At 37.8% G+C, this 22,872-nt stretch overlaps 1 protein-coding gene across 1 annotated transcript; it reads right to left on the bottom strand.

The window, feature by feature from the left end:
• Positions 1 to 884: 884 nt before the first annotated feature.
• LOC149817104 (putative magnesium transporter NIPA4) lies at positions 885 to 17,998 on the bottom strand. Its single transcript, XM_089987679.1, has 9 exons — positions 17,535 to 17,998; positions 16,077 to 16,133; positions 14,540 to 14,630; positions 14,269 to 14,429; positions 13,977 to 14,104; positions 13,741 to 13,878; positions 9,851 to 9,943; positions 1,610 to 1,715; positions 885 to 1,541 (listed from the first exon to the last, which is right to left on the bottom strand). The coding sequence occupies exons 1-9, from the start codon at positions 17,692 to 17,694 to the stop codon at positions 1,435 to 1,437; spliced, it is 1,041 nt and encodes a 346-aa protein (XP_089843805.1). The 5' UTR covers positions 17,695 to 17,998; the 3' UTR covers positions 885 to 1,434.
• Positions 17,999 to 22,872: the final 4,874 nt, after the last annotated feature.

Here is a 22,872-nt window from a genome sequence, read left to right as displayed (position 1 = left end):
AGGTTCTAATAATGGGTCGGGTTTCAATGGGTTTGGTCCAGGTTGATTCACGTATAAAAATGAGTTTGGATACATAATTGGTTTGGGTTCAGCATGAAACAAGTTCATGATAGAGTCAGTTCAATAATAAAATGGGTTATGGTATATAATTGGGTTGGGGTCGATTCTGTTTTACATTATGTAGAACCATTTGGATTGAGTATAAAATACGAGTCAGATCCAAACAGGTTCAGATCTTCATTTACAATACTAAAAAAAGACACATTTTCATTATGGGTCTATAACTTGGACCCGATCTGAACCCATGGATCTACTAAAATTGGGTTGAGTCAGGTATAATTGGTTTGGGCATCAGGTCAGGTAGGGTATGCCTGACCCAGTTATGCCGCTATTCCTTCTGTTTAGGCATCATCAAAACTTGATTTTGTTAAATGATGGTTGTTGCAATACAGCGTTAAGATCCAATTGGAATGTTTTAAAAATCTCGCTGGACACATACTATGTGGTGAAAGGTAGGGACAAACTTTTGACAGCTACAACCGGACTGCTTCTCTTGCCAATCTGCCAAAAAGAGGCCTACGAGAACAAAGCAATTACCCCCTAACTGAGAAACCTGAGAGAGAGATTAAAATCAGGGAGCCATTATGTGTTACATTGTGAAGAGTCTGAACCAAACTACCATTGTTCAGATTTTGGATAATAATGGATCCTACATTGGCTGATACCATCTCATGTCATAGTAACAACAGCGTCTGATTACAACTCCCAGGGTAGAGGGTGTGTCTTCATATCATCCCCCAATTCAACCTTCAATTACACAACTCAGAGTTGGTTTATCCCTTCATAACCACAAAAAAGTCAAGTTTGTTAGAACACATTATCAGTGCATTCACTTCCACTAGTATTGAAAATGGATCCTAAAGTAGGAAGAAAAAGAGAAAAACAAGCTTCTTAGTGAATGCTAAAAATTCAAGTGCGGGTGTGATCCCAATGTGCTACTATATGTATCTTCAGAGATTCTTACAACAAGACTAACATGTACTACTACGGCAGTAAGCATTGGTAATGAATACAAAAAAAAAAACACTTGAATTTTGAATAAATAGACAGGTTTGCCAATTCTTGCTCAAACATCACTGATAAAATAAGGCAAAAAGAATGGACAAACTATATCCAAACAAAGAAATCTCCTTGAATTCCATCTGCTTTATCTTCCCTTCTTGATATTACAGGGAACCATACTCGAAGTTAAGTCATGCGGGTAGAACAAAGGCCTTGAGTTGAAATGGAGAAAATCAACCATTTTGAGTCATCTGAATATCCACGTAGCCCTGCATTTCCTTGTATCTAAAAAATAGAGATGACTGAAAAATGTCAAGCTCCCATGTTGCACACATGTATTTCTCTGAGCCATAAGGAGGTGGAATCGACGCATCAAGGAGATCGAAAAGAATCTTGACATCGAAGGGGAATGTCTTCCGGAGAAAACCCATCCTCCTCACTATATTTTGGGAGGCGCATTGACAGAGAAGGTGCTAGACCTGAAAAACGAGATACCTAGTGTTGGACCTTTAGCACATACACTTTCAATACGAGTAAACAGACATACCATCAGCCATGTCCTTGGTTTTGTGGAGTAAAAAGGTGCCCGAGAGGATAGTAACAAATCCGCACATCTCCGTCACTATTTGTGATGGAACTTGCCGATCCCAATCCTGGTCAATATAATAAATTACATCATCAAAATAAGAAAGGTGCAATCCATCTTTGATATTAGGAAGAAAGAAGTTTGCGACGAGGAAAGTAACTAATCCCAGTATTGCAGTTTCTTGCATATTCCAAGAAATGAACAAGTAAAAGCTAGGAGTGCCATTTTATGAGTATTGAAGAGCCAATATATGCTACAACTTGCATGTGCTCAGAGTCGCCAGACAGATCAACTTGTTCTGCTTATGTTATCACCATTGGGAATTTCTAATGTTGTAAGATTACACCTACAGAATAGGGTTTATGTTGATTGCATTCTTTGCTATAAGAGTGCTACTGGCAGAGCTTTAATTTTATTTGGATTATCATGTTTAACCTTCTATTCGATTAAATATCATTGGGAATATTGAAATATACACAACTACTGGTTTTTGCATTTTTTTAGACTCCTTGTTCTCTTGGAAGAGGAAAAAGCAACACATCCAAATCCACTACAAAGGATGTGCATTGAGGACAATTGCTTGATGACTTGGGATCTATGTAACATGGACCCCCCTCTTAGCCCCTTCAGCACTTGCGTTAACATACTCAATGCAGGTGCGGGAATGGCAGAACTCGGGTCTCACCACACAGGGTGCGGTTAACATGCACCTGAGGTCAAGAAGTCTAGAAACGGATTCGGTCATGGCTGGCCGAGTTCATTTTTTGTCATTTTTTTCGAAAGTAAAGAATAAAATAAATCAAAAGCAGGTAAAGTGGGTTCAGGGCACATTTCGACCCTCCCCTGCTGTGCTCCTTGTTCACTCGGCAGCGGCGAAGAGGTCCCTCTCCAGTGTGGCTCTCTGTTGCAGCCCTCCAACGAGGTACTCTCTCTCAATCCAGACCTAGACCACAGCTAGGCCAGGCCTGGGTTCGATCCCTTGCACCCAGGCTTGGTGCGCTAGGTCTGTGGTTCAAGCCCTCGAACCCAAACCTGGCATGACCAGGCCTAGGTTCATTAGGGTCGAACCTGTAATCGGATGCTAATGAAGCAACACAAGAGGGCAATAAGCCAATAACACATGCCACTAAGGCAAAGAGAGTATGAGAGTGAGAGAGCACCAACATAAAAAAATATAAATTTTAATAATAATAATGCTCACAAAAAGCACACACAACAATGGGTTTGAAACCCATTTAAATACATACAAGAGAGGCCATACTAGTTGGACTAGAGGTTAGACACTCCTAATGGCTAGTTCAACAGCCATATTACAAATAAAAATAAGAAAAACAAAAAAAAACATACATCAAATATACATACATATATAGTATATATACATATATAAATAGAAAAAAGTGTAGCTGTCCAACCCTTAGGTGTGCAGCTACAAAAGGAATCACACTGACCATCCATCATTGGGCGTGATGGACAGCCAGCACGCAAAAGCGTGCAAAAAATGCTGAAAAATGCATTTTTTGTGCTTTTTTGACTTTAGTGGCGGTTCTAGACCGCCGCTAATGCCCAGGAGATGCACCAAGCATTAATAAAAAAACCCTTTTTAGTGGCGGTTTCGACCGTCGCTAAGAGAGTTTTTTTTGCGTTTTTGACGCTATTGTCAGCATTTTTTGTGGGAAAAACACTAAGTGTAGCGTCGTTCCACTTGGGTTGCGCAACTACACCCCACTCTATGTATATATATACAACTATATTTAATATTCTCCCTCAAACTTACGACGAGATCATCGAAAGTTTGCCAAATAAAAGAAATCACATTAAAGGTAGGGCTTTGGTGAAAAAATCCGCGATTTGATATTCCGAAAGTACATAAGGTACTCAATAATTCCTTTCAAATGCTCTTCCTAAACGTAGTGGCAATCCATCTCAATATGCTTGATTCGTTCGTGGAACATATGATTACTGGCGACATATATGGCAATCTTGTTATCACCAAGGTTGTAAGTATCATATCGTTACCCGTATCGATCGGGCTCAAAATAAGATATGTATCGTATAGTAAAAAATAAAAAGATTTAATAAAAAATTCAAAAAATCATGAAAAATTAGACAAAACTAGTAAAAATTCTAAGAAAATCACAACACATGAAACAATGATGATGAGGAAGTGCACAAACTACAACCATAAAATCACATATGGAGCATTTATGTCTCTATGAGCTGCATAAGACATCATCAAACATCAACTATCTCACATGAACAATGCAAAATATTAAATATCTTGTAATTAAGAACATGCTACAAGACTTATACTTTCATACTACATAAACAAAAATATTATAGTAATAGTTGCACTCAATTTTCAATCGGTTTCCATTCATTACTTGAGGGCCTCTTTGCCATGCCGGATCATCTGATGCCATCTTTGTTGGAGGAGTGTGGAGCTTGATTTTTATCTTGATATAAATCTTTAATTTTCATGGTTCCAATTTTGCGGCAAGATAGTGGAGGGTTGCAAGGGGGAAGCGCTCCTAACATGGATTTTTTTTGAAAGGTAGCTTTGTAATTTTTACCATAATAAATATTTTTTACCTTAACTCACTTCTTTAAGTGAAAAAATAGTAAAAATGCACTTTTACTTTAGCAAACTGCAAAAACATTTTCCCTTGTGCACGAATCAGCACCCAAATCACTCTCACGAGTCCTAGGGAGCGTGGATACCTATCTAATAGCTTCTAAACAAATGAGGGAGTCAACCCTCAAGAGGTCTTTAAAACTCAAAACTACAAAAATTACGATTCGACCCTTTTTTTAGTGTGTTGATATAACTACAATATACACTCGTATTGATATTCCTTATAATAAGGATATGTATCGTATGATACAATACGTACAACATTGGTTATCACAATACAACTTGATGGTTCTGAAACATCAACTCCCATATCTCTAAGAAGACTCCACAGCCAAACGACCTTAGTTGTAGTTATAGCCATAGCCCTATACTAAGATTTCATAGAGAACAACAATACCTTTTGTTATTTTTTACATCGCCAAGATATAAGGAAATCACCTAGGAACACATAAAAGCCGATAGTTGAGTGTCAGTTATTGAGATTTCCTGTATAAGCAATAAGATTTAAATATGAGAGGAGAATAAGAAAAGCCCTTTGAACATAGTATTATTTATAAATCTGACTATTAGCAACACCACACTAATGTGAATTGACGTTGGTGCAAGTTGAAATTGACCTGCAGTATGCATTGCATGCATAATGTCTGATCGAGTAATGAACAAGTAGGTTAAGGAGCCAATAAGTTGTTGGATCATCTAGCGGGGTTCCATCTTCAACTCTCATCTTGGCATTAACTACTTCTGGTGTGTCTGCACTTTTATCATCCATAATTCCCGAGTGAGCAACAATATCAACTAAAAATTTCAATTGAGAGAAAATGTACCCTCTTGGCGATAGGCTACTTCAATACCTAAAAAAATCTTAAATAACCGAAGTTGAACATATCAAAAGTTTCTTTAAGCATAGATTTAATTTGTTCAATGCTTTTCTTATCATTTCTAGTGATGATCATATCATCTACGTATTAGAGCAATATAACAAAATTGGAACCTATAAATCTCACAAAAAGAGCAATGTCAGTATACTATGATTTAAAGCCAATACCCAACATAGTTTTCCTGATCCTATCATACCATGCATTTAAGGCTTGTTTAAGCCCAAATAAGGCCTTACGAAGAGGAAAAACCATACCCTTCTTGATATTAAGACCAAGAGGAGAATCTATGTATATTTATTTATTCAAATCTCCATTTAGGAAGACATTTTTAACATCTAATTGGTATATAGGCCAATTCCTAATAAAGGCTACCACAATGAGAGTCCTAACACTAGTCAAACAAGCAACAATGGCAAATGTTTCTTTATAATTTATAGTGTAATCTTGGGAATAACCTTTGACAATTAGCCTAGCTTTATATTTTTTCAATGATCTGTCACTTTTTTTTTTAATTTTGAATACCCACCTACATCCTATGGTCTTCTTCCCCTTAACTCTAAGTTTATAGCTTCAACCCACTCTTTTATGTCTTTGGCGTCCTTATAGGTTGAGGGTACATTCCCGATTGAATAGAAACAAACCTATTTGGGGGTCTAAAAATACGCTTGGATTTCCTAAGAATAGGTTCTTCTATTTCATGGGATTGACTATATTTATCAAGAGCACATGGATAATTCCCACCATCACGTTGAGAGTAAAGAAGTTGATAAGGCAACACACAAAAAATAAAAAAAAACAAGATGAATACAAGAAGAGGAAAAACATGACATATTCTTGTGCAATTAACACACCCCTTTTAAGCCACAAAGAAAATGATGCTCAGAGAAAAAGAAGTGGTGTAAGAGGTGAAGGAACAATACAAAAAATGTTCAATACTTATGTGAGGAAAGAGATGGACAAAAAAATAGGGAAGTAATTTATTCTAGCTCACTTCCATTTAATGCAACTAGAGCTTAAAAATCCTTGTTGGAAAGACTTATTACTTCATTGGCAAATTATATAACTTGGGTGGCTACGTACCTCCAAGTTTAGAAAAACTACAATCAACAATTCTTGTAGAGGAGAGGGCAAATGTTGAGAGGCGGCAGGAGGTTAAGAAATTTTCATGAGAACAAAATAAAGTCTTCTATTGACATTGATGGGTGACTAATACTCAAAGACGTCCATTAGTTAATTTCATTGTTTTTTCTCTTAATGGGCCAATTTTCTTGAAAGCAGTTGATACATTTGGGTAGTATATGTAATAAAACAAAAAATAATACAAAGGTTGCCTCTAAACAACAACAACAACAACAACAACAACAACAATTATGCCTTCATCCCAAAACAATTGGGGTCGGCAATATGAACCAAAAAAGAAAATCATTCTGGGTCTTCCACATGAATTCTTCTCCTCCAATCATTTCTATCCAACGCCATGTCCTCGGTGAGGTTCAAAGCATTCATATCCCTTCCTATCATCTCCATCCAAGTCTTCTTAGGCCTACCCCAACCTCTTTTAACTAATATATTTTCCCATTTCTCCATCCTTCTAACTGGAGCATCATTAGGCCTTCGCCGAATATGTCCAAACCACCGTAAACGATTCTCTCTCATCTTATTTTCAATGGATGCAACGCCTACCTTCTTACGTATCTCATCGTTTCAAATCTTATTTTTTATTGTATTTCCTAGAGTTACCGGAAGCACCTAGGCATATGGGGAAGCACGCTTCCTCGATACGCGCTTCGAAAGCGCGAAACGTCTCGCTTCCAAAACGCGTAGGGAAGCATCCCCTTTTTTGGGAAGCGCGCTTCCCATTTATGGGAAGCACGCTTCCTCCACGCTTCCCCATTTTTTCGCTTCCCCCTCGCTTCCGGGTCGCTTCCTAGGTCGCTTCCGAGACGGTTCATAATTTTCTTCTAAGTGGTCCCACACTTCCTAAATTTTTGAAAGTACCTCGCTTCCCGCTCCCGCTTCCTCAACTGGTAACTCTGGTATTTCCACACATCCATCTAAGCATACGCATATCAGCTACACTCATTTTTTGAATATGATGTCTCTTGGCAGCCCAACATTCCGTACCATATAGTAAAGCGGGCCTAATTGTCGTCATATAAAACTTTTCCTTCAACCGCAATGGCATTCTACGATCGCACAACACTCCAGTTGCACTTTTCCATTTCATCCATCCAACCTTTATCCTATGATTTACATTTTCATCAATTTCTCCATACTTTTGAATGATAGATCCCAAATATTTGAAACAGTCATCCACCGGTATTTCTTGCTCACCAAGCTTCACTACACTTCCATCACTACTTCTTTGCTTACTAAACCGACATTCCATATATTCTGTCTTACTCTTACTCAACTTAAAACCTCTTGCTTCCAATGTCTGTCTCCATAATTCTAACTTAGCATTAACCCCAGCTCTAGACTCATTAATCAAAACAATATCATCAACAAACAACATACACCATGGCACATTTTCCTATAACGGTTGGGTTACATCAAGGATCTGCATTAAGCCCTTTCCTAAGGGCTACAAAAATGCACAAACATAAAGAGACCACTTATGGGTCAATTACAATCGGTCAAAAGAGATATACAAGCATAATACAAAAGGGTTACTTATGGACCTAATACAATCTCATAATGGAGAAACAACACACAAGCACCTTTAGAGAGCAACAATATAAAAAATATAATATGGTATTAATTTATAAAATGCTTAGAGAAACATTACTAAACAATGGGGAAGAAACCCCTTTAAATAGGCAAAGAAAGCCACAAAGGGCTAGTCCAACGAAACAATGGGGAAGAAACCCCTTTAAATAGGCAAAGGAAGCCACAAAGGGCTAGTCCAACTAGTCGTTGGACTAGCCCCAACGGCTAGAAATATAGCCATTAAGGCTAGCCCAACAACTAGTTGTGCTATCCCTAATGGCTCCAAGCCTCCAACAACACAAAAACATAAAAATAAAAATCTAAAAACTAAAGACAAAATTACAAAGCAGCCACTACTAGGCCGACCTTATTACACTTGTGAAGTGACTAAGATATCCCTGGGGGTATTTCAGTTTACATATAGAAAAATAAATGAATATTATGTATATAATATGCACAAGTATATACATATATATCTATATGTTAACAATATAAAACTATTGAATATTTAAAGGAGTTGTTTATAAAAGTAATAAAGGAAGTAGGTGAAGAGAAAATTGTGCAGAGACAATGCTCTAGTTTGTAAAAGTGTAGCGTTGAGTTTGGAGAGTTAAAACCCTCACATTTGGAATCTTAGTGTAGCACACAACTTCAATTTGGCCCTTAAGAGCACCCGTAACCCAAAAGAAAAAGGAGATTCACCTGCATCTCTATGTTCATGGATTGAGGAATAAGAGAAAGATGTTAAAAACATTAGAAATTTTGTTGTCAACCACTATCATGCTAATGCCATATATAATAAACATTTTGATATGAAATTGTTGAAGGTTGCTGAAACACATTCTTCATCCATAATTGTAATGGTGAAAAAAATTAAGCCAGTCAAGAATGAATTGATTAACATGTCCTGATGATGCGACAAAGGCCAAGAGATTAAGAAAATTATCACTGATTATGTGTTTTGGGATGGAGTCATGTACTTTTTTTATGTATTGTAACATATTGAAAACATTATTCAAAATTTATGTTTTATGTGAAAACCACTTGATCCAAAGTGCTATTCCTAATAAATGGATTGAACACATCTATAGGAATAGATTGATCAGATAAGATCACACCTATGACTTTTTGCTCAGAATTGCAGTATGACACACACAACCACAGTTACTGTGTGGATGGGCTTATCATATCATCTTTCATTAACCATGATACTTGCTTATGATCATTACATTTGAACTTACAATATATTTCAAAGTTCTTAAACAGACCATTCAGTGTTTCATTAAGAAACTTCCACTCCACAGTTACTGCATGCATGGGCTTATCCTCGATCATTAACCATGGTACTTGTTTAGGATAATTACATTTGAATCTACAATATATTTCAAAGTCCTAACAAAACCGCTCAGTGTTTAGTTAAGAAGCTTCCACTCTTTGTTATCACATGGAGTGGAAAGATGCTTTTTGCTATATAGAATTTTACAGATCATATAGCATAATTAAAATCTTTCTTGAAATTGGCACAATGACAGCCCAACAAACATGTATCACACAGTCTTTGTCAAGTTCCTATTCAGCAGAATCAGATAAAATCATCAAGTGATGAAATGCAATAAAGCTAATTAAATGATGACAGAAAATTAAAGGATGCCAAAACAGAGGTCAAGCTTTTGAAGCTCACAATGTGGCAATTTACAAAAAGGTAAGCATAGTAATGATAGATCAAAATGGCAACTTCCCATTGCAGATGAAATCCATCTATAAAATTTTTAATTGTAGCTCACATCAAGAAAATATTGATGTTAGCACTCCACCTCAACTAAAGAGTTAGCACACTGATGACAAATAAACTCGTCAACTTACGGAAACAACTTGGAGAATTAGACTAGAATAAATTTTTTTGGTACAATAAAAAGTCCTAAATTAGGGGGAGGAAGCGGAGAAATAGATACTAGAACATCAATCTTAAACGGCCCTAATTACCTTAAACATTATGATGCTAGCCAAAATTGTCAAAGAGGTAAACATGACATAATAAATTGGTGAAACAACTGCAGTGTTGAATGTATCCAGTGCCTGCAAATAAATCATTAGTTCAATAGAAGTTACCTCAGTTCAATAAAAGTATGACAGAGAACTGCATAGTACAGTCTTATACTATCAAATACTTTCAACTTTAAGCATATAGAGTTAAGAAAAAAAGAAGATATCCTTGAAAAAGCTCTGCACTCCTAATCTTATATCTAATGTGGGAAAATTGTAAAAACATTCAACTCTTTGAATGTATATATATATATATATATATATATATATATATATATATATATATATATATATCACTACAGATTCGTTTTCCATTTTTGACCGTCTTGTTATGGAACTCATTCATGGGTATAAACACTCAAAGGCATAAGCAAACAAAATGACAAATTCTACAGGTTGATGCAAGTAAACTCAACAAATACAATGAAAAGGCAAACTACTGCAGTACATGCTAGAATAAGTGAATACCAAAGAGACATGGATTTTTTACTTTGATATACCCTCCCAAATTAGATAAAATTTCCCTTGAATACCATATGGAAAAAATTCACTATTTTGTTAGTACCACATAGAAAGACTGATTTTTACCTATATAATGCTCACGAATTTCAACATGCTCAGCTTCCTTCATGAAAGACTTGATTTCTCAGAAAATGTCATATTGTTGCTATAGCAAATCACACCAAGAGAATTAGATTCAGCAAGTGTCCCTTTATGCCAATCCTCCCCTTAGAGGTGGAAGCCCTACTAAAAGTCTACAACTTTATGTGCTTTGGGTTTCAGTACTAGATTTCATGGGAAAGAAGAGAAAGGATATCTCTCTTTTATGCAGAGATTGGGTATCATCTATGCCCTTCAATACTAGTGAGATTCTCATGCTTCATCTTTCAGATGTAGGTAGCCTATCTTAACCACCATCTCAGCTTTTGTCCAGTAAGAGTAATATCCCTAGGAATGCCTTTCTATGAAAAACAAAGCACATCGAATTAATTGGTGTTATGTTTAGAAGTTCTTACATAGTGTTGTTTTCCTTGCCCATGCATCTAATAGTGCTCATCTTGATACTTCTTTGTGAAGCTGAGTACATATAGCCATAAATTTCAAACTAATGCATTGCACAGTTAGTCATGTGTCATAACATTCCTTATTATCTTAGTTTTTTATCAGTTTATGTCCCTTATACTTTCATCCTAGGGTACTCGTTACCCCCCTCCCCCCTTTATTGTAAACTCATGTACAAAAGGCCTCAGAGCCCCTTCTGAGGTCACTGAATTCAGTTTCAAGGTTTGATCTTTTTTAGAATTCACTTTGATTATTGCAGCTCAAACTTCAGACTACCTTAGCAAGTTACTTCACCTCCATGCATTGAAAAAACACCAAGAATAAGTTTTCGACTACATGGAATAATTCGAAAGGCCGGATCTTATACATCTCTATAGATGTCAAGTAATATAAACTGTCACATGTTCTCCCAGGTGGATGAACAAGTGGTTTGCATTTTTTTTTCTTGAAGTGTTCCATAGAGGCTCCTACTTTTAATTAATTTGCAGATAGCACCATGATACTTGCAGAGCCTCACAGTGATGCATAGAGAAACAAATCATCCCTTGAGGGTTTGGCAGGATTCCAGCAGCAAAAATTAGTCCAAAAGCTGCTTGGTTGTGAACAGAGGTGAAGGACTTAGATACTTCTTTAGCATCAATTTATGTAAGGGCATTATAAAATGTTTAGGGCTCCCTCTCCTTAAGGACATTATACAATGTTTAGGCCTCCATCTCCATCTTGGTATATCTAGTATCCCAGCCAAGAACTGCCTGTGTAGACATGGCTAGACCCTTAAAGTTCATAGGACACAAGATATTTTGAGGTCTCCATTATACTCACTAGGCCTAAAATCTAGATCATTGAATGTGTTAGTCAGGGGAAAATAGTGACACACTCATGAATGCTACTTTGATCAGCTTCCCATTATAGTTCTTGACAATTGACATCATATGTGATGCCTAAGCCAATCCCTAACATTCAATTTCAAGATAGCCAAATTTGTTTGGCCTTCAGAGTTGGGTGTTTGAACCCAAATTTCTAGGGGATCTGGCTAGGCATCTTGATTACAATGATAAGGCACTTAAATCAAAATAAATGTGGCATCTTGAAGCACACAACATATTTCCATCTGGGCTGCACCGTGCATGATAATTGGAGTTATGGAATGGTTGACAATGTTGCTCAAAACATTCTTATAAGTTCTTATCTCATCTGCAGTACTCCATTGGAAATGAACATACACCTAGGAAACCAATTTGCCTCTATTTATAACATGGTTTAGTATCAACAACCAATTTGCCTCTATTGATAACAATTAACAAGGTAGGAGACTACCATTCATGTTACATTTTTTTTCAGCATTGTACCCAAAGCGGTGCATCAGGAGCTGGAAAGCCAATTTTTAATGAAAGCAATCTTCCCATAGCAAACACAGCATCTTATGCTGCAACTTCTATCAGTTCATCAGCATTGTACCCAAAGCGGTGCATCAGGAGCTGGAAAGTCATTTTTTATTGCAGGCAGTCTTCCCATAGCAAACACAGCATCTCATGCTGTAACCTCTATCAGTTCATCAGTTACTCAACTAAGACTATCTAGATGGAGTCTCAGCAACTCTGACCACTTCATAATCAAATTATAGTCGGTTGGAGTCTCTGCGACTCTGACGATTACCAAGCCCTACATTTATCTCTTTTTTCCCCATAAGCAAGTAATAAAAACTTTTTGAATCCAAATTAAAATCCTGCAAAAAAAAATCCTAGATCCATAACTGTAGCATGAAGGTCCTATTGAGAAACATAAGTATTACTAGGTTGGTCTTAATGGTAAACCTTTAACCCACCAAGAAAACAGTTGATCATTATTTATCACAAAGGAATCAACCCAGAACACGTGATACCTCAACCAGGTTTTACTAAATGATTGGAAATTTAAAATCTTACAATAAAAAAATATAAAAGCATCAGTTACACTGGAAAGGATATTAGATATCCAAATATTATATCTTTTAGCATTACTTATCCCAAACGGCCTGCAGTATACTTCAAAGGGCGCATTAAACTGCTATCATCATATACAAACCAAAAGTTTCCACATTAAAATACCATTCATGGTATCTATTAACCAAAAACTGCTCTAGTCACAGTTGAGTATGGCCACTCTACAAGTCACATATAAACAAGTAGGTACGGTTCTAGGGAATGACAAACTGCATTTCAAATGATCAAAAGGCTCATCTTCACAATGCAAAGTGTTCTGCTATATGAATATCTGATCAAATTATTTGTTTAGTTGCTCCACACACACACACACACACACACACACACACACACACACACACACACACACACATGTCTGCAAAAGCACATTTACATGCATGTCTACATGTGAATAAGTGGTGTAGAAAAAGTATATCTGAATTGGTGGCAGATCAAATAATTGGGTTCAATGAAATCCGAGCTAACCACCCACAAGACAAAATAAGCAGATGATGAAGGGAAATCTCATGATATTCACTGCATCAAGATGTGTGTAAAGGATGACTAGTAACTAGAAGACACACCAAAACCTTCTAAACTACTTGAACGATGCTTAGAAGTTATTTCTTGTGTGCATAAGTTAGATGTCACTGCCACATGAACCAAAGGTAAGCAGCCCCACAAAGATAAAAAAACACATACTGGAAAACTAACATTCTCCATTTTGTAAGTGCGACTAATGATACAGTAGAAATCGCATCACTAAAGCATCCTTCTACGTTATTGTGAGGCCAGAACATCACTTACCATGTTTAAATAGTTCATCTGAGTCACAACACAAACAACTACAATTAAAGTGAATGCCCATGTCTGAGGATATATAAGCTGATTTGTTCCTGAGAATGTCAGTTTTAGAGCAATTCCAAGGGCTTTTACACCCATCACCTGCCAAGCAGAGAATAACACTATCAGAAAAGCTCCCATTGCATCAAAGTAAAATAGCAGAAGAAATGCTTAGCGACATCATTGCTTAAAAAACATACCGACAGGGAACCAACAAGTGAGCAGATCCCAATATACACCATAATATGTGTTTGCCCATACTGTGGGACAAAATGAAATATGAGTATAAAGACTGCCACTATTACCAGCATTGCATAAAATAAAAAGGCTGCAAAAGAAGAAAAGAACTAAGGTAAGCATAATGTAAACCTTATGAGGCACAAGATCAACTAGATTAAAGGGAATGTGCGTTCTGGTTCTCTAATGTGTGAGGACAAAAAAAGGTTATTAAGAATATGAGACAGACAAAAACTGTTAGATGGGATATATTACCTGGCTCAGTAGCAAGGTCCCATACCTGCCTGACAGATTCAATTTCACGCTCTGGAGGAGCATGCAGGACAATGGTTATTGACCCCACAACACAAAGAACACAGCCAAGGATTCCAAAAATGTGAAGCCTTTCCCTTAAAATAATATGCGCAAGCACAGCACTGCAACATGTGATACCATTAACAACATAAACATAAGTAAAGCTTATCTAAAACATTCCATATCTAAAAGAATACATGCATAACTTATGGTTGATGAATCAAATTCATACCTAATAATTATACTAAGTGCACCCAGTGGAGTCACAAGAATCGCAGGAGCAAATGCATATGCCGCAAAATTAGCTATTTCTCCAACAATCACTGATTCAAAATGCTAAGTATTAGTCAGAGAAGCTTATACAGGGCATAAATTAAGATTATTACAAAGAAACAAGTTCCTGGAAACATGCTTGTTATCAAGTTGAAAGCATGGTCAAGTATTATCTCAACAGCTAAGACCATAAAACCCACAAGGGCTCCGCTCATCTGGTAGGGGCGACTTGTGAATGTTGTCACGAGTTTGAAACCCACGGGGAGCATCCCTTGCCGCAAGGTGGAAGCTGGGTGTATACCCCAGTGGACAGGGGGAACCTCAAGGTTTTTATCAACTAGAGGCCTGTCACTGTATGGTTGGTATTAGGCACAGCCGAGCTGAACTCGCCTAATACCGAGCCCAGCTCGGTTCTCCTTGCCCCGGCCCGGCTAGCCGTCAAGATCGGTTCGGTTGAACACATCCCTGTTAAACTGGGTTCGGCTCCGAGCACCCTGGGTTGTCGAACCCAGCCCTTCTGATATGAATTGATGATATTATAATAATTGTCTTTTATTTCATTAGTGTTACTGTTAACTGTTAAAAATTATATATATATATACCCTCCCACACCTCCGCACCCAAGTTTTTTTAAAGTGCCGCATCGCTGCACCCACACCTATGTGACATAGGATCCAAGTTAAACCCATATTACATACTGGCCAACCTAGCAACTAAACCTGAATGACACAGCCTTGTTAGAGTATGAATTCTAGTTGGTAGGACCAATCACTAGAATCAAGTCAAGACCATAACCCCACCAGTTGCCAGCCTTACTGCTGGCATGCCAACAAATAGTTCCCTGCTGGAACAAAACTGATGATGGACATCTTGAGTATGTTTCTTGATAAACATACAAATATAAGTAGTAGCCTTCAACAGCATGCACTTTCATCAACTTCACAATGTCAACAAGAATATACATGCTGAAGGTCACACTCTCTGCTATACGTACGTGTTGAAATATCTTAAAACCTCACAATGAATAGCTTGTGAAAAAGCTTCTAAGTGGAGGGAAATCGTAGAACCTGCCAAAAATATAAGTTGAGGGTTGAAATATATGTAGAAGGCTCTTCTGTCTCAAAACATTTTTGGCATATAGGATCAGAAACAAGTCTAATAGTTCCAACAAAGAAGCATATCAATCTATCCAATTGAAGCCCTAGCCTTTGTATACTATACAGACCATCCCCAGTGATGAGGAGATTAATTGGTGTTCTTAATAAGCAATTATTGAAGAGAACATGAAGCACATATGACCAAGTGTCTATGTTTTGATTCATAAACAAGAATTTTACTGAAAATGAAGATATTTCACAACTAGATTATTTCTTCATTTCACTTAGAATAAGATAACTCTTTGAAAATATGAAGATACAGCAAAACAAGAACATAATAACCAGCTTGAAGCATATAAGATGACTTAACAAAATCAAATCCATAGTGGTCCAACTCACTTGTTATCATGCCTGTCCACCAGAGTGGTTCATATAGGTAAGAATAGCCACCAACACCTGTAAAATATGGTATAAATTATTACTGCCAGACAGATAGATCTACTGGAATTAAAAAACAACAACTTCCAACAAGATAAACACAACATGTATGCATGATGAGAAATGAAACAACAAAACATAAAACTGAAATTCTCTAAAATTTTCATAATCTACTATAATGAAACATAAACAGAAATTCTTTAATCTTTTCATAATCTATGATTTTTTGCAAAAATAAAAGTGACTACTTCCTATATGCAAAAAAAAGAGACTCCATTATTTTGAAAAATGATAAGGTGGATTTCCAAAATCATGAGTTGGCACATGTGCACATCTTTCCATCAGCTACCAGCTGTCATGGAACTATTACGGTAGCTAGAGTAAGGCATCAGACAGCATATGCAGCTGGAACATGCACATTGACCATGCAAAGTCTCATAGTGCTTATATATGATTACTAATGCAATCATTCATTACCACAATTTGTGCCTGCTACCTCTTCAAATAAGTGGTCATCATCTGAAAGATGGACGCATACAAATACTCTATCTCTCTGTTCCAATTACATCCACAACTTCCTGATTGCTTCTAAAGATCCTAAGACAAGTAACGGTTTCAAGTATCAAACATCTACATCATCAATTGTTAACAAATGGCAATGTCTGGCTCACTTGCCACATTTTGCATGATTATTAGCAAAATTTAATTCCAATATTTTCTGAATGAAGTGCACGATCAAACTCTGCTAAGAATAGCACAAATAGAGATCCACAGAGGAATAAAAGTGGAGTATCTGTATGACCGTCTCAGTACAAATTTCTCGCTAACACTCCATCATATGAGAGATCCAGCAAGTGACAAATCAGATCTGGTATTTGTGACTAATCTGAAGTCCATTGAAAGAACAGCAAATGGTAAATAACCAAAATCAATCAATCTTCGAACAAACGATGCATTTTCATTACCTCGCAATGCATCAAAAACTTTGAATTGAAGCAGAACTCAGCGTAGTCGAGAAAAGCATCCAAAGGTCGCAAGAAGAGAAGCAAGAACACAGCTATTACACTGAGAAAATGGAAATTTTCCACACATACAAATCACCAGCAGATGCGGGCTAAAAGGAACATCTTAAGTGGATCCTCTCTAAGAACAGAATGGAACAACTAACAACCTGAGATTTAACTTCAATTCTTTTCCTGATTCATAAAAGTAATAACCGGCGGCCCGGAACAACTCAATCAAACAGACTGACTGATCATCAACTGATCAGTGCGCGGATTCCAGTCCAAGTGCCACCGATCAGATCAGCTATCCCAAGCAATACAGCGCTTCACGTATTCAAAGAATTCGCGCGAGATAGTAAGACCAAGAAGGATAAAACAGTTAGAACGGGGGAGGGAATCGGATCAGAAACCGAACCTGCTCGGACACCGGAGGCGCCGGCTTTCTTTAATCCCTTCTTCTTGATGATGAAGCTGGCGCCGATGAAGAAGCTGGAGGACAAGGCCAGGACCAAGCCCTTCACATTGTCGGAAGACATACCCTTGTACGAGGGCATACTTCCCGATGCGTCCCCCATCTCTCTCTCTCTCTCACCCCTAATTGCAACCCAACTAGCGCTTCTCGCTCAAGAAGATCATGAATCACGCTTTCTCTTCCTCCTCTTGCTGACCATTTCCGCCACCACAGATGAAGAAGGACATGCTTCGATTCGATCGGGGAAACAAACAGAAGGCAAAAAAACACAAGGGGAGTGTACCCTAGATTTATCTTGTGATGCTAATACATGCCAAATCGCTATTTACCACAGTAATAATCGTAAATTTAGGAAAGAAGGAAAAGGTAGATCCTGGTGGGTGGGTTTTCTTTCTTTTCTTTTACATGGGTAAAGTACATACAAGGCTTGCTGCCAAAAGGCTTTTTCTTCTATCTCTCTCACTCTTTTCTTTTTTTCTTCTCCTCTCTTTTGGGTCTTCTAGGAAACTTCTGCTTCTGCTTCTTCTTCTTCTGATTGAGATGGTGAGGAAGGAAAATTTGGATTCATTGAAGCCTTTTTCGTCCTTCTGTTCTACGAAGAGGGAGAAGGAATTAAGTAGGTGGGGCACCTACTGGACCACTCTCGATTGACAGCTCTTCCCCGGAACACAAGCAACGAATAGATTACGATAGCTTTTTCTACGACCCGCACAAATCTCTCTCTCTCTCTCTTTTCCTTGGTTTACGACGCGCACAAAAAGGTGGATAAAATAAATTTTTTGGGCCACCGACGAATCCGGCGTGGACATCTCATTAATGGGTCGGTCTGACATGGACCGCTATGGGTCCGACCAATATCTGATCCGGATCCCAAAAGATATTCCTCCAAGCTGGCCACCGTGTCCCAAATCTCATTCTCGGGAAAATATCGGCCAGAAAAAATCAAACCGATATTTTGATTTATTTATTTATTTTAGGCTCATATAAAAAATATGACATGTTTAAACAATATAGAAAACATTGCAAAATTTGTTTTTCAAAATAAGTGGTATTTTGTGAATATTGAAATTTTCGGTATTACATGGGCTTTTGAAAATATTGTGGTAAATGTCTTGCACGCCCTATCTTCAACAAAAAAAAGTTCTATATAAGAAGATTAAAAATGATATCATACTTCAATTTTCTTTTTCTTCTTAATTTTATGTGTGCTTTGAGTTTTTTTTTTTCTTCTTAATTTTATGTATGCTTTGAGTTTTTTTTTTTCTTCTTAATTTTATGTATGCTTTGAGTTTTTCTTTTTTTAAGTGTGAAGAAACCACCATCATAGTTTGGATTTTGAACGCCTCATTATGGGCATGGGCTCGAGAGGTGTCATGTTGACCGTGGACCTAAGTTGGTGCCCCATTGTGAAAAACTGCAATCGAAAAACATAAAAGTCAGAAGGAAGTAAATGTCATGTATTTGGATAACAAAATAGTGTTTAGCAAAATAAGTCATGGATGGCTGTCGTTCTGGTACAAGATCCAATCCCCATGCTACATGGGGGCAGCTGTTGTTCTGGTAGAGCTTAGGGATGGCAGTGGGGCGGGTGGGGGACAAGGTCTCCACCCCCGCCCCGCCTCAAGATTAGAACCTCCATCCCCGCCTCCATCCCCGGCAGGGATGGATTTGAACCTCCACCCCCGCCTTCATTTCCGTTTTATGTCCTCCATCCCCGGTTCAAATGGGGATGAGGCAGGGCGGGGCTATTGCGGGGAAAAGTGGCAGGGCAGGGATGAGGCGGGGATCGTGGCGGGACGGGGAAAAGTGTACGTCCATCCTTGAACGGGGATGGATTTTAACCTTCGTCCCCGACTCCATCCCTGTTTCATACCCTTCATCCCCAACTCCATCCCCGTTTCATACCCTTCATCCCCGGTCCAAACGAGGTGAGGCGGGGCGAGGTCCCGCTTTCCCCCGGTCCACTGCCATCCCTAGTAGAGCCCTAACCCCAGCTTGCTTTTCAAAAAAAAAAAAGGTCATGAACACTGCCCTCTCTCACCGTTCTGACAGAGCAGGCACTAATCAAAGGGGTTGATGACCTCACCTGGTTCAGACAGATATACTAACCGAAGCACATCTGAAAGGGAGCTATTTTCCTTCTCCACCAAATGAGATCCCGTACATAGCAGATGCCGACTGATTCAATTGGGGCAGATTATATGAAGAAAGAATAGTTTGACATCAAACGTCAGCTATCCAAAATCACACTTTACAACTACTCTATTAAAAATAGTTTACAGCAAAAGGTGCATACCCCTTGTATCGGACTCTCAACACTCTTTAACCTTTTTTTTTTATAAGCAAGTTGGGGTTGGGCAAACCCCAACCAATGTATTAAACTATAAGCAAAAATTACACAAGCTATACAAATTGTGCAAAAGGATGCCACTCTGTGGTTTATTACACCAAAGTCATCAACAGAATGAACTATATGAGCTAATTCACATGCCATAACATTACAAAATTTTGGAGTCAAAACGAATTTGACACTGCATGATGATATGGGGAACTCGGCATAACGTCCTCTTCCATCTAGTTTCTGGGACACCAGATGCACCAGGTCTCTTCTCCAGCGAGACTGGTTAACTGGTACCTCCCGAAACAGTTATTTTTTTTTTAAAAGCCCAGTCCTAGCCCAGCCCTGATTCCATATGAAATAGATTTTTATCCATTTTTGTAGCCCAGCCCAGCCCTGACTGCAGCAAATAGTTTGATTTGTCCATATGAAATAGATTCTTATTAATAATTGTAGCCATTTTTTATTTTATCTCAAAAAAATTTTTTTGGGGGCGCTGCCCCCGAACCCTCGACTATCACACAAATAAATTTTTTTTTTGCTACACCCCTGTTTGCCCCGCTCTCACATGAATCCTAGCTACGCCCCTGTCGGTGGGGGTCTCCTAACCCCAACTTGTGGTTGGCGTAGGGAGGTGGAGCTTTCTCCTTTAGATGGGCAGTCAAGGTTCGATTTCCAGGGGCATCTCTCATCAGCACAAGCAGATTTCTAACATAGGCCCCTGGGGGGTCCTAGCCTCAGAGTTTTACACCACTTGCACAACGGTAGTAGGTATGTCAGACTGAGCCAGCATGACCAGGTCTTCATGAAAGGTGCAATTTCTTCCGGTTATAAATCAAATAAAAAAACCAACCTAGAAATTTATGAAAATGGTGGGTGTTTATCTTAAATATTTTAAAACTAAGATGGCTAATTAAACATAGATTTGTCATACATTAAGCACCGATATGTAAATTACCAAAATTAATAAATATCTTCAAAAGTTTAAAAAATAAATATTTTAAAAAATTAATAACACGAAAGATTAGGATTGAGCCTAAGCCTTCTTTGTTAATCGTAGGCACCGGTGATACCAACTCATGAAATTAAAGAAGTCTCCAAATTATTAATGCGTGAACCACCATCAAAGTAAGCCAAACAAGATAAAGAATTTACAAATATAGGAGTTAGGAACGGCTAAGGAGGGCAAACGAGAAAAAAAAATTATAAATATAGGAATTAGGAACGGCTAAGGAGGCAAACGATATAAAAAAATTATAAATATAGAAGTTATACTTATGGGTTGCCATATCTAAAATAGGTTGACTACATTTATCATGAAAGGAAGGACTCCACTAACACCCCCCAAGTTCAAGGGCATTTTGGAATATGGGAAAATCATTTTCTATTGGTAAGAGAAGACAAACTTATTGTCAACCTTGGCATTATCAAGGAGTCCAAAAACAAAATAAAAAAATAAAGTTGGTAAACTTTTCATAACAATATATCAACAAGTTTGCTTTATGATTCAAAGACGTGGCATAATTAGACTTGAAATTGATAAAACACCATTCAAGATTAGGTAAAATGTGAAAAATAATTTGTAATATATAGTATAGAATAAATATAGTTCTAATTTTATAATTAGTTTAGTTATAATAAATAAGATAAAGATAAGAAAATAATAGAAATTTGATTTCATTATTTTCTATAATTCTATAATATAAATAGTCTTTAATTTATAATTTTTTCATTTCGTGCTGGCTCACAAAGGGTTCCGCTCATAGGGCCAACTTGTGATTGTTTTTAAGTTGATGGCACCTCACAAGTTCAAAACCTACAAGTGACATTCCTTGCTGCGACGTCAAGCTAGGTGTATTCCTTGATAGGCAGAAGAACCTCAAGGATTTTATCAATCAGGCATGGCAGTGGGTGATGGAGGGTTTTTCCCTTGGTCTTATAAATAAAAAATAGTTAAGCAAATAATTTGAAAAAATCCATTAATAAGTTGTAGTAAAAAACCTCAAGTGATTTGGTGTAGTGGGATGGGGCTAGGCCGCTAGGCTAGTGGTATAGGTTCAAATCTTATGAGTGTCACCCTTGTGCAAGCCTACAGGATACGCTAAAGATTTGGCTGTCATTGTTACTAAATTGATAAGACAAAGGAAAAAGTGACATACAAAATGGCCATGTTTAGATATGATTAAGCTTATAATTAAAAGATAATGTCATGACACCATACTTAAATCCAAAAAATATAGGGTGGTCAATCTGTATCATTTGACAAGGTTTTGATTGTCAATGAATAAAATTCAAACTTCAAAATAAACCCATAAATGTAGTAAACTTTTAGATTGTATTGCTAGCAAAAAAAAAGGCATTAAACAGAGGCTAAAATCAATGGCAATCAAGAAAAGATTAATCTCTAACCAACGGGCGCTGGTAGGAGCAGCTAGTGCACGTCACCTTCTGTTGGAGCTATGCAGGTTCAAAACCCAATGGTATAGTTGTATAACTGGTAGGGGACTAACTAACTCCAGCTTAACTTTAAAAAAAAAAAAAAAAAGGAAGACCCATCTCTAGTTTATCTATAAGATGGACCCTTTAAATAAGTAAATCCAAGGGTTGTCTTTCCCACCTTCCCTTTTTCTTAAAAATTTCTCGGCATTAACAGATATAGGGATGGCAGTGGACAGGGGGAAAATGGGGCCCCGCCCCGTCCCGATCCTCGCCCTACCCCATCCCCAATATTTTTAAGGGATGACAATAGACTGAGGGGAAACGAGACCCCGCCCCACCTCGCACTCGTTTGGACAAAGGATGGAGGACATGAAATGGTGATGGAGGTTAAAATTCATCCCCGTGCGGGGATGGAGGCAGGGATGGAGGTTCTAATTTTGAGATGGGGTAGGGGTGGGGGTGGAGACCTTGTCCCCCGCCCCCACCCCGGTCCATTACCATCTC

This window comes from Nuphar pumila, chromosome 14 (genome assembly GCF_984573655.1).
Source record: "Nuphar pumila chromosome 14, dmNupPumi1.hap1.1, whole genome shotgun sequence".
Lineage (NCBI taxonomy): Eukaryota > Viridiplantae > Streptophyta > Magnoliopsida > Nymphaeales > Nymphaeaceae > Nuphar > Nuphar pumila.
The sequence above is the reverse complement of the archived record's forward strand: the minus strand, read 5'-3'. Positions and strand labels throughout refer to the sequence as shown.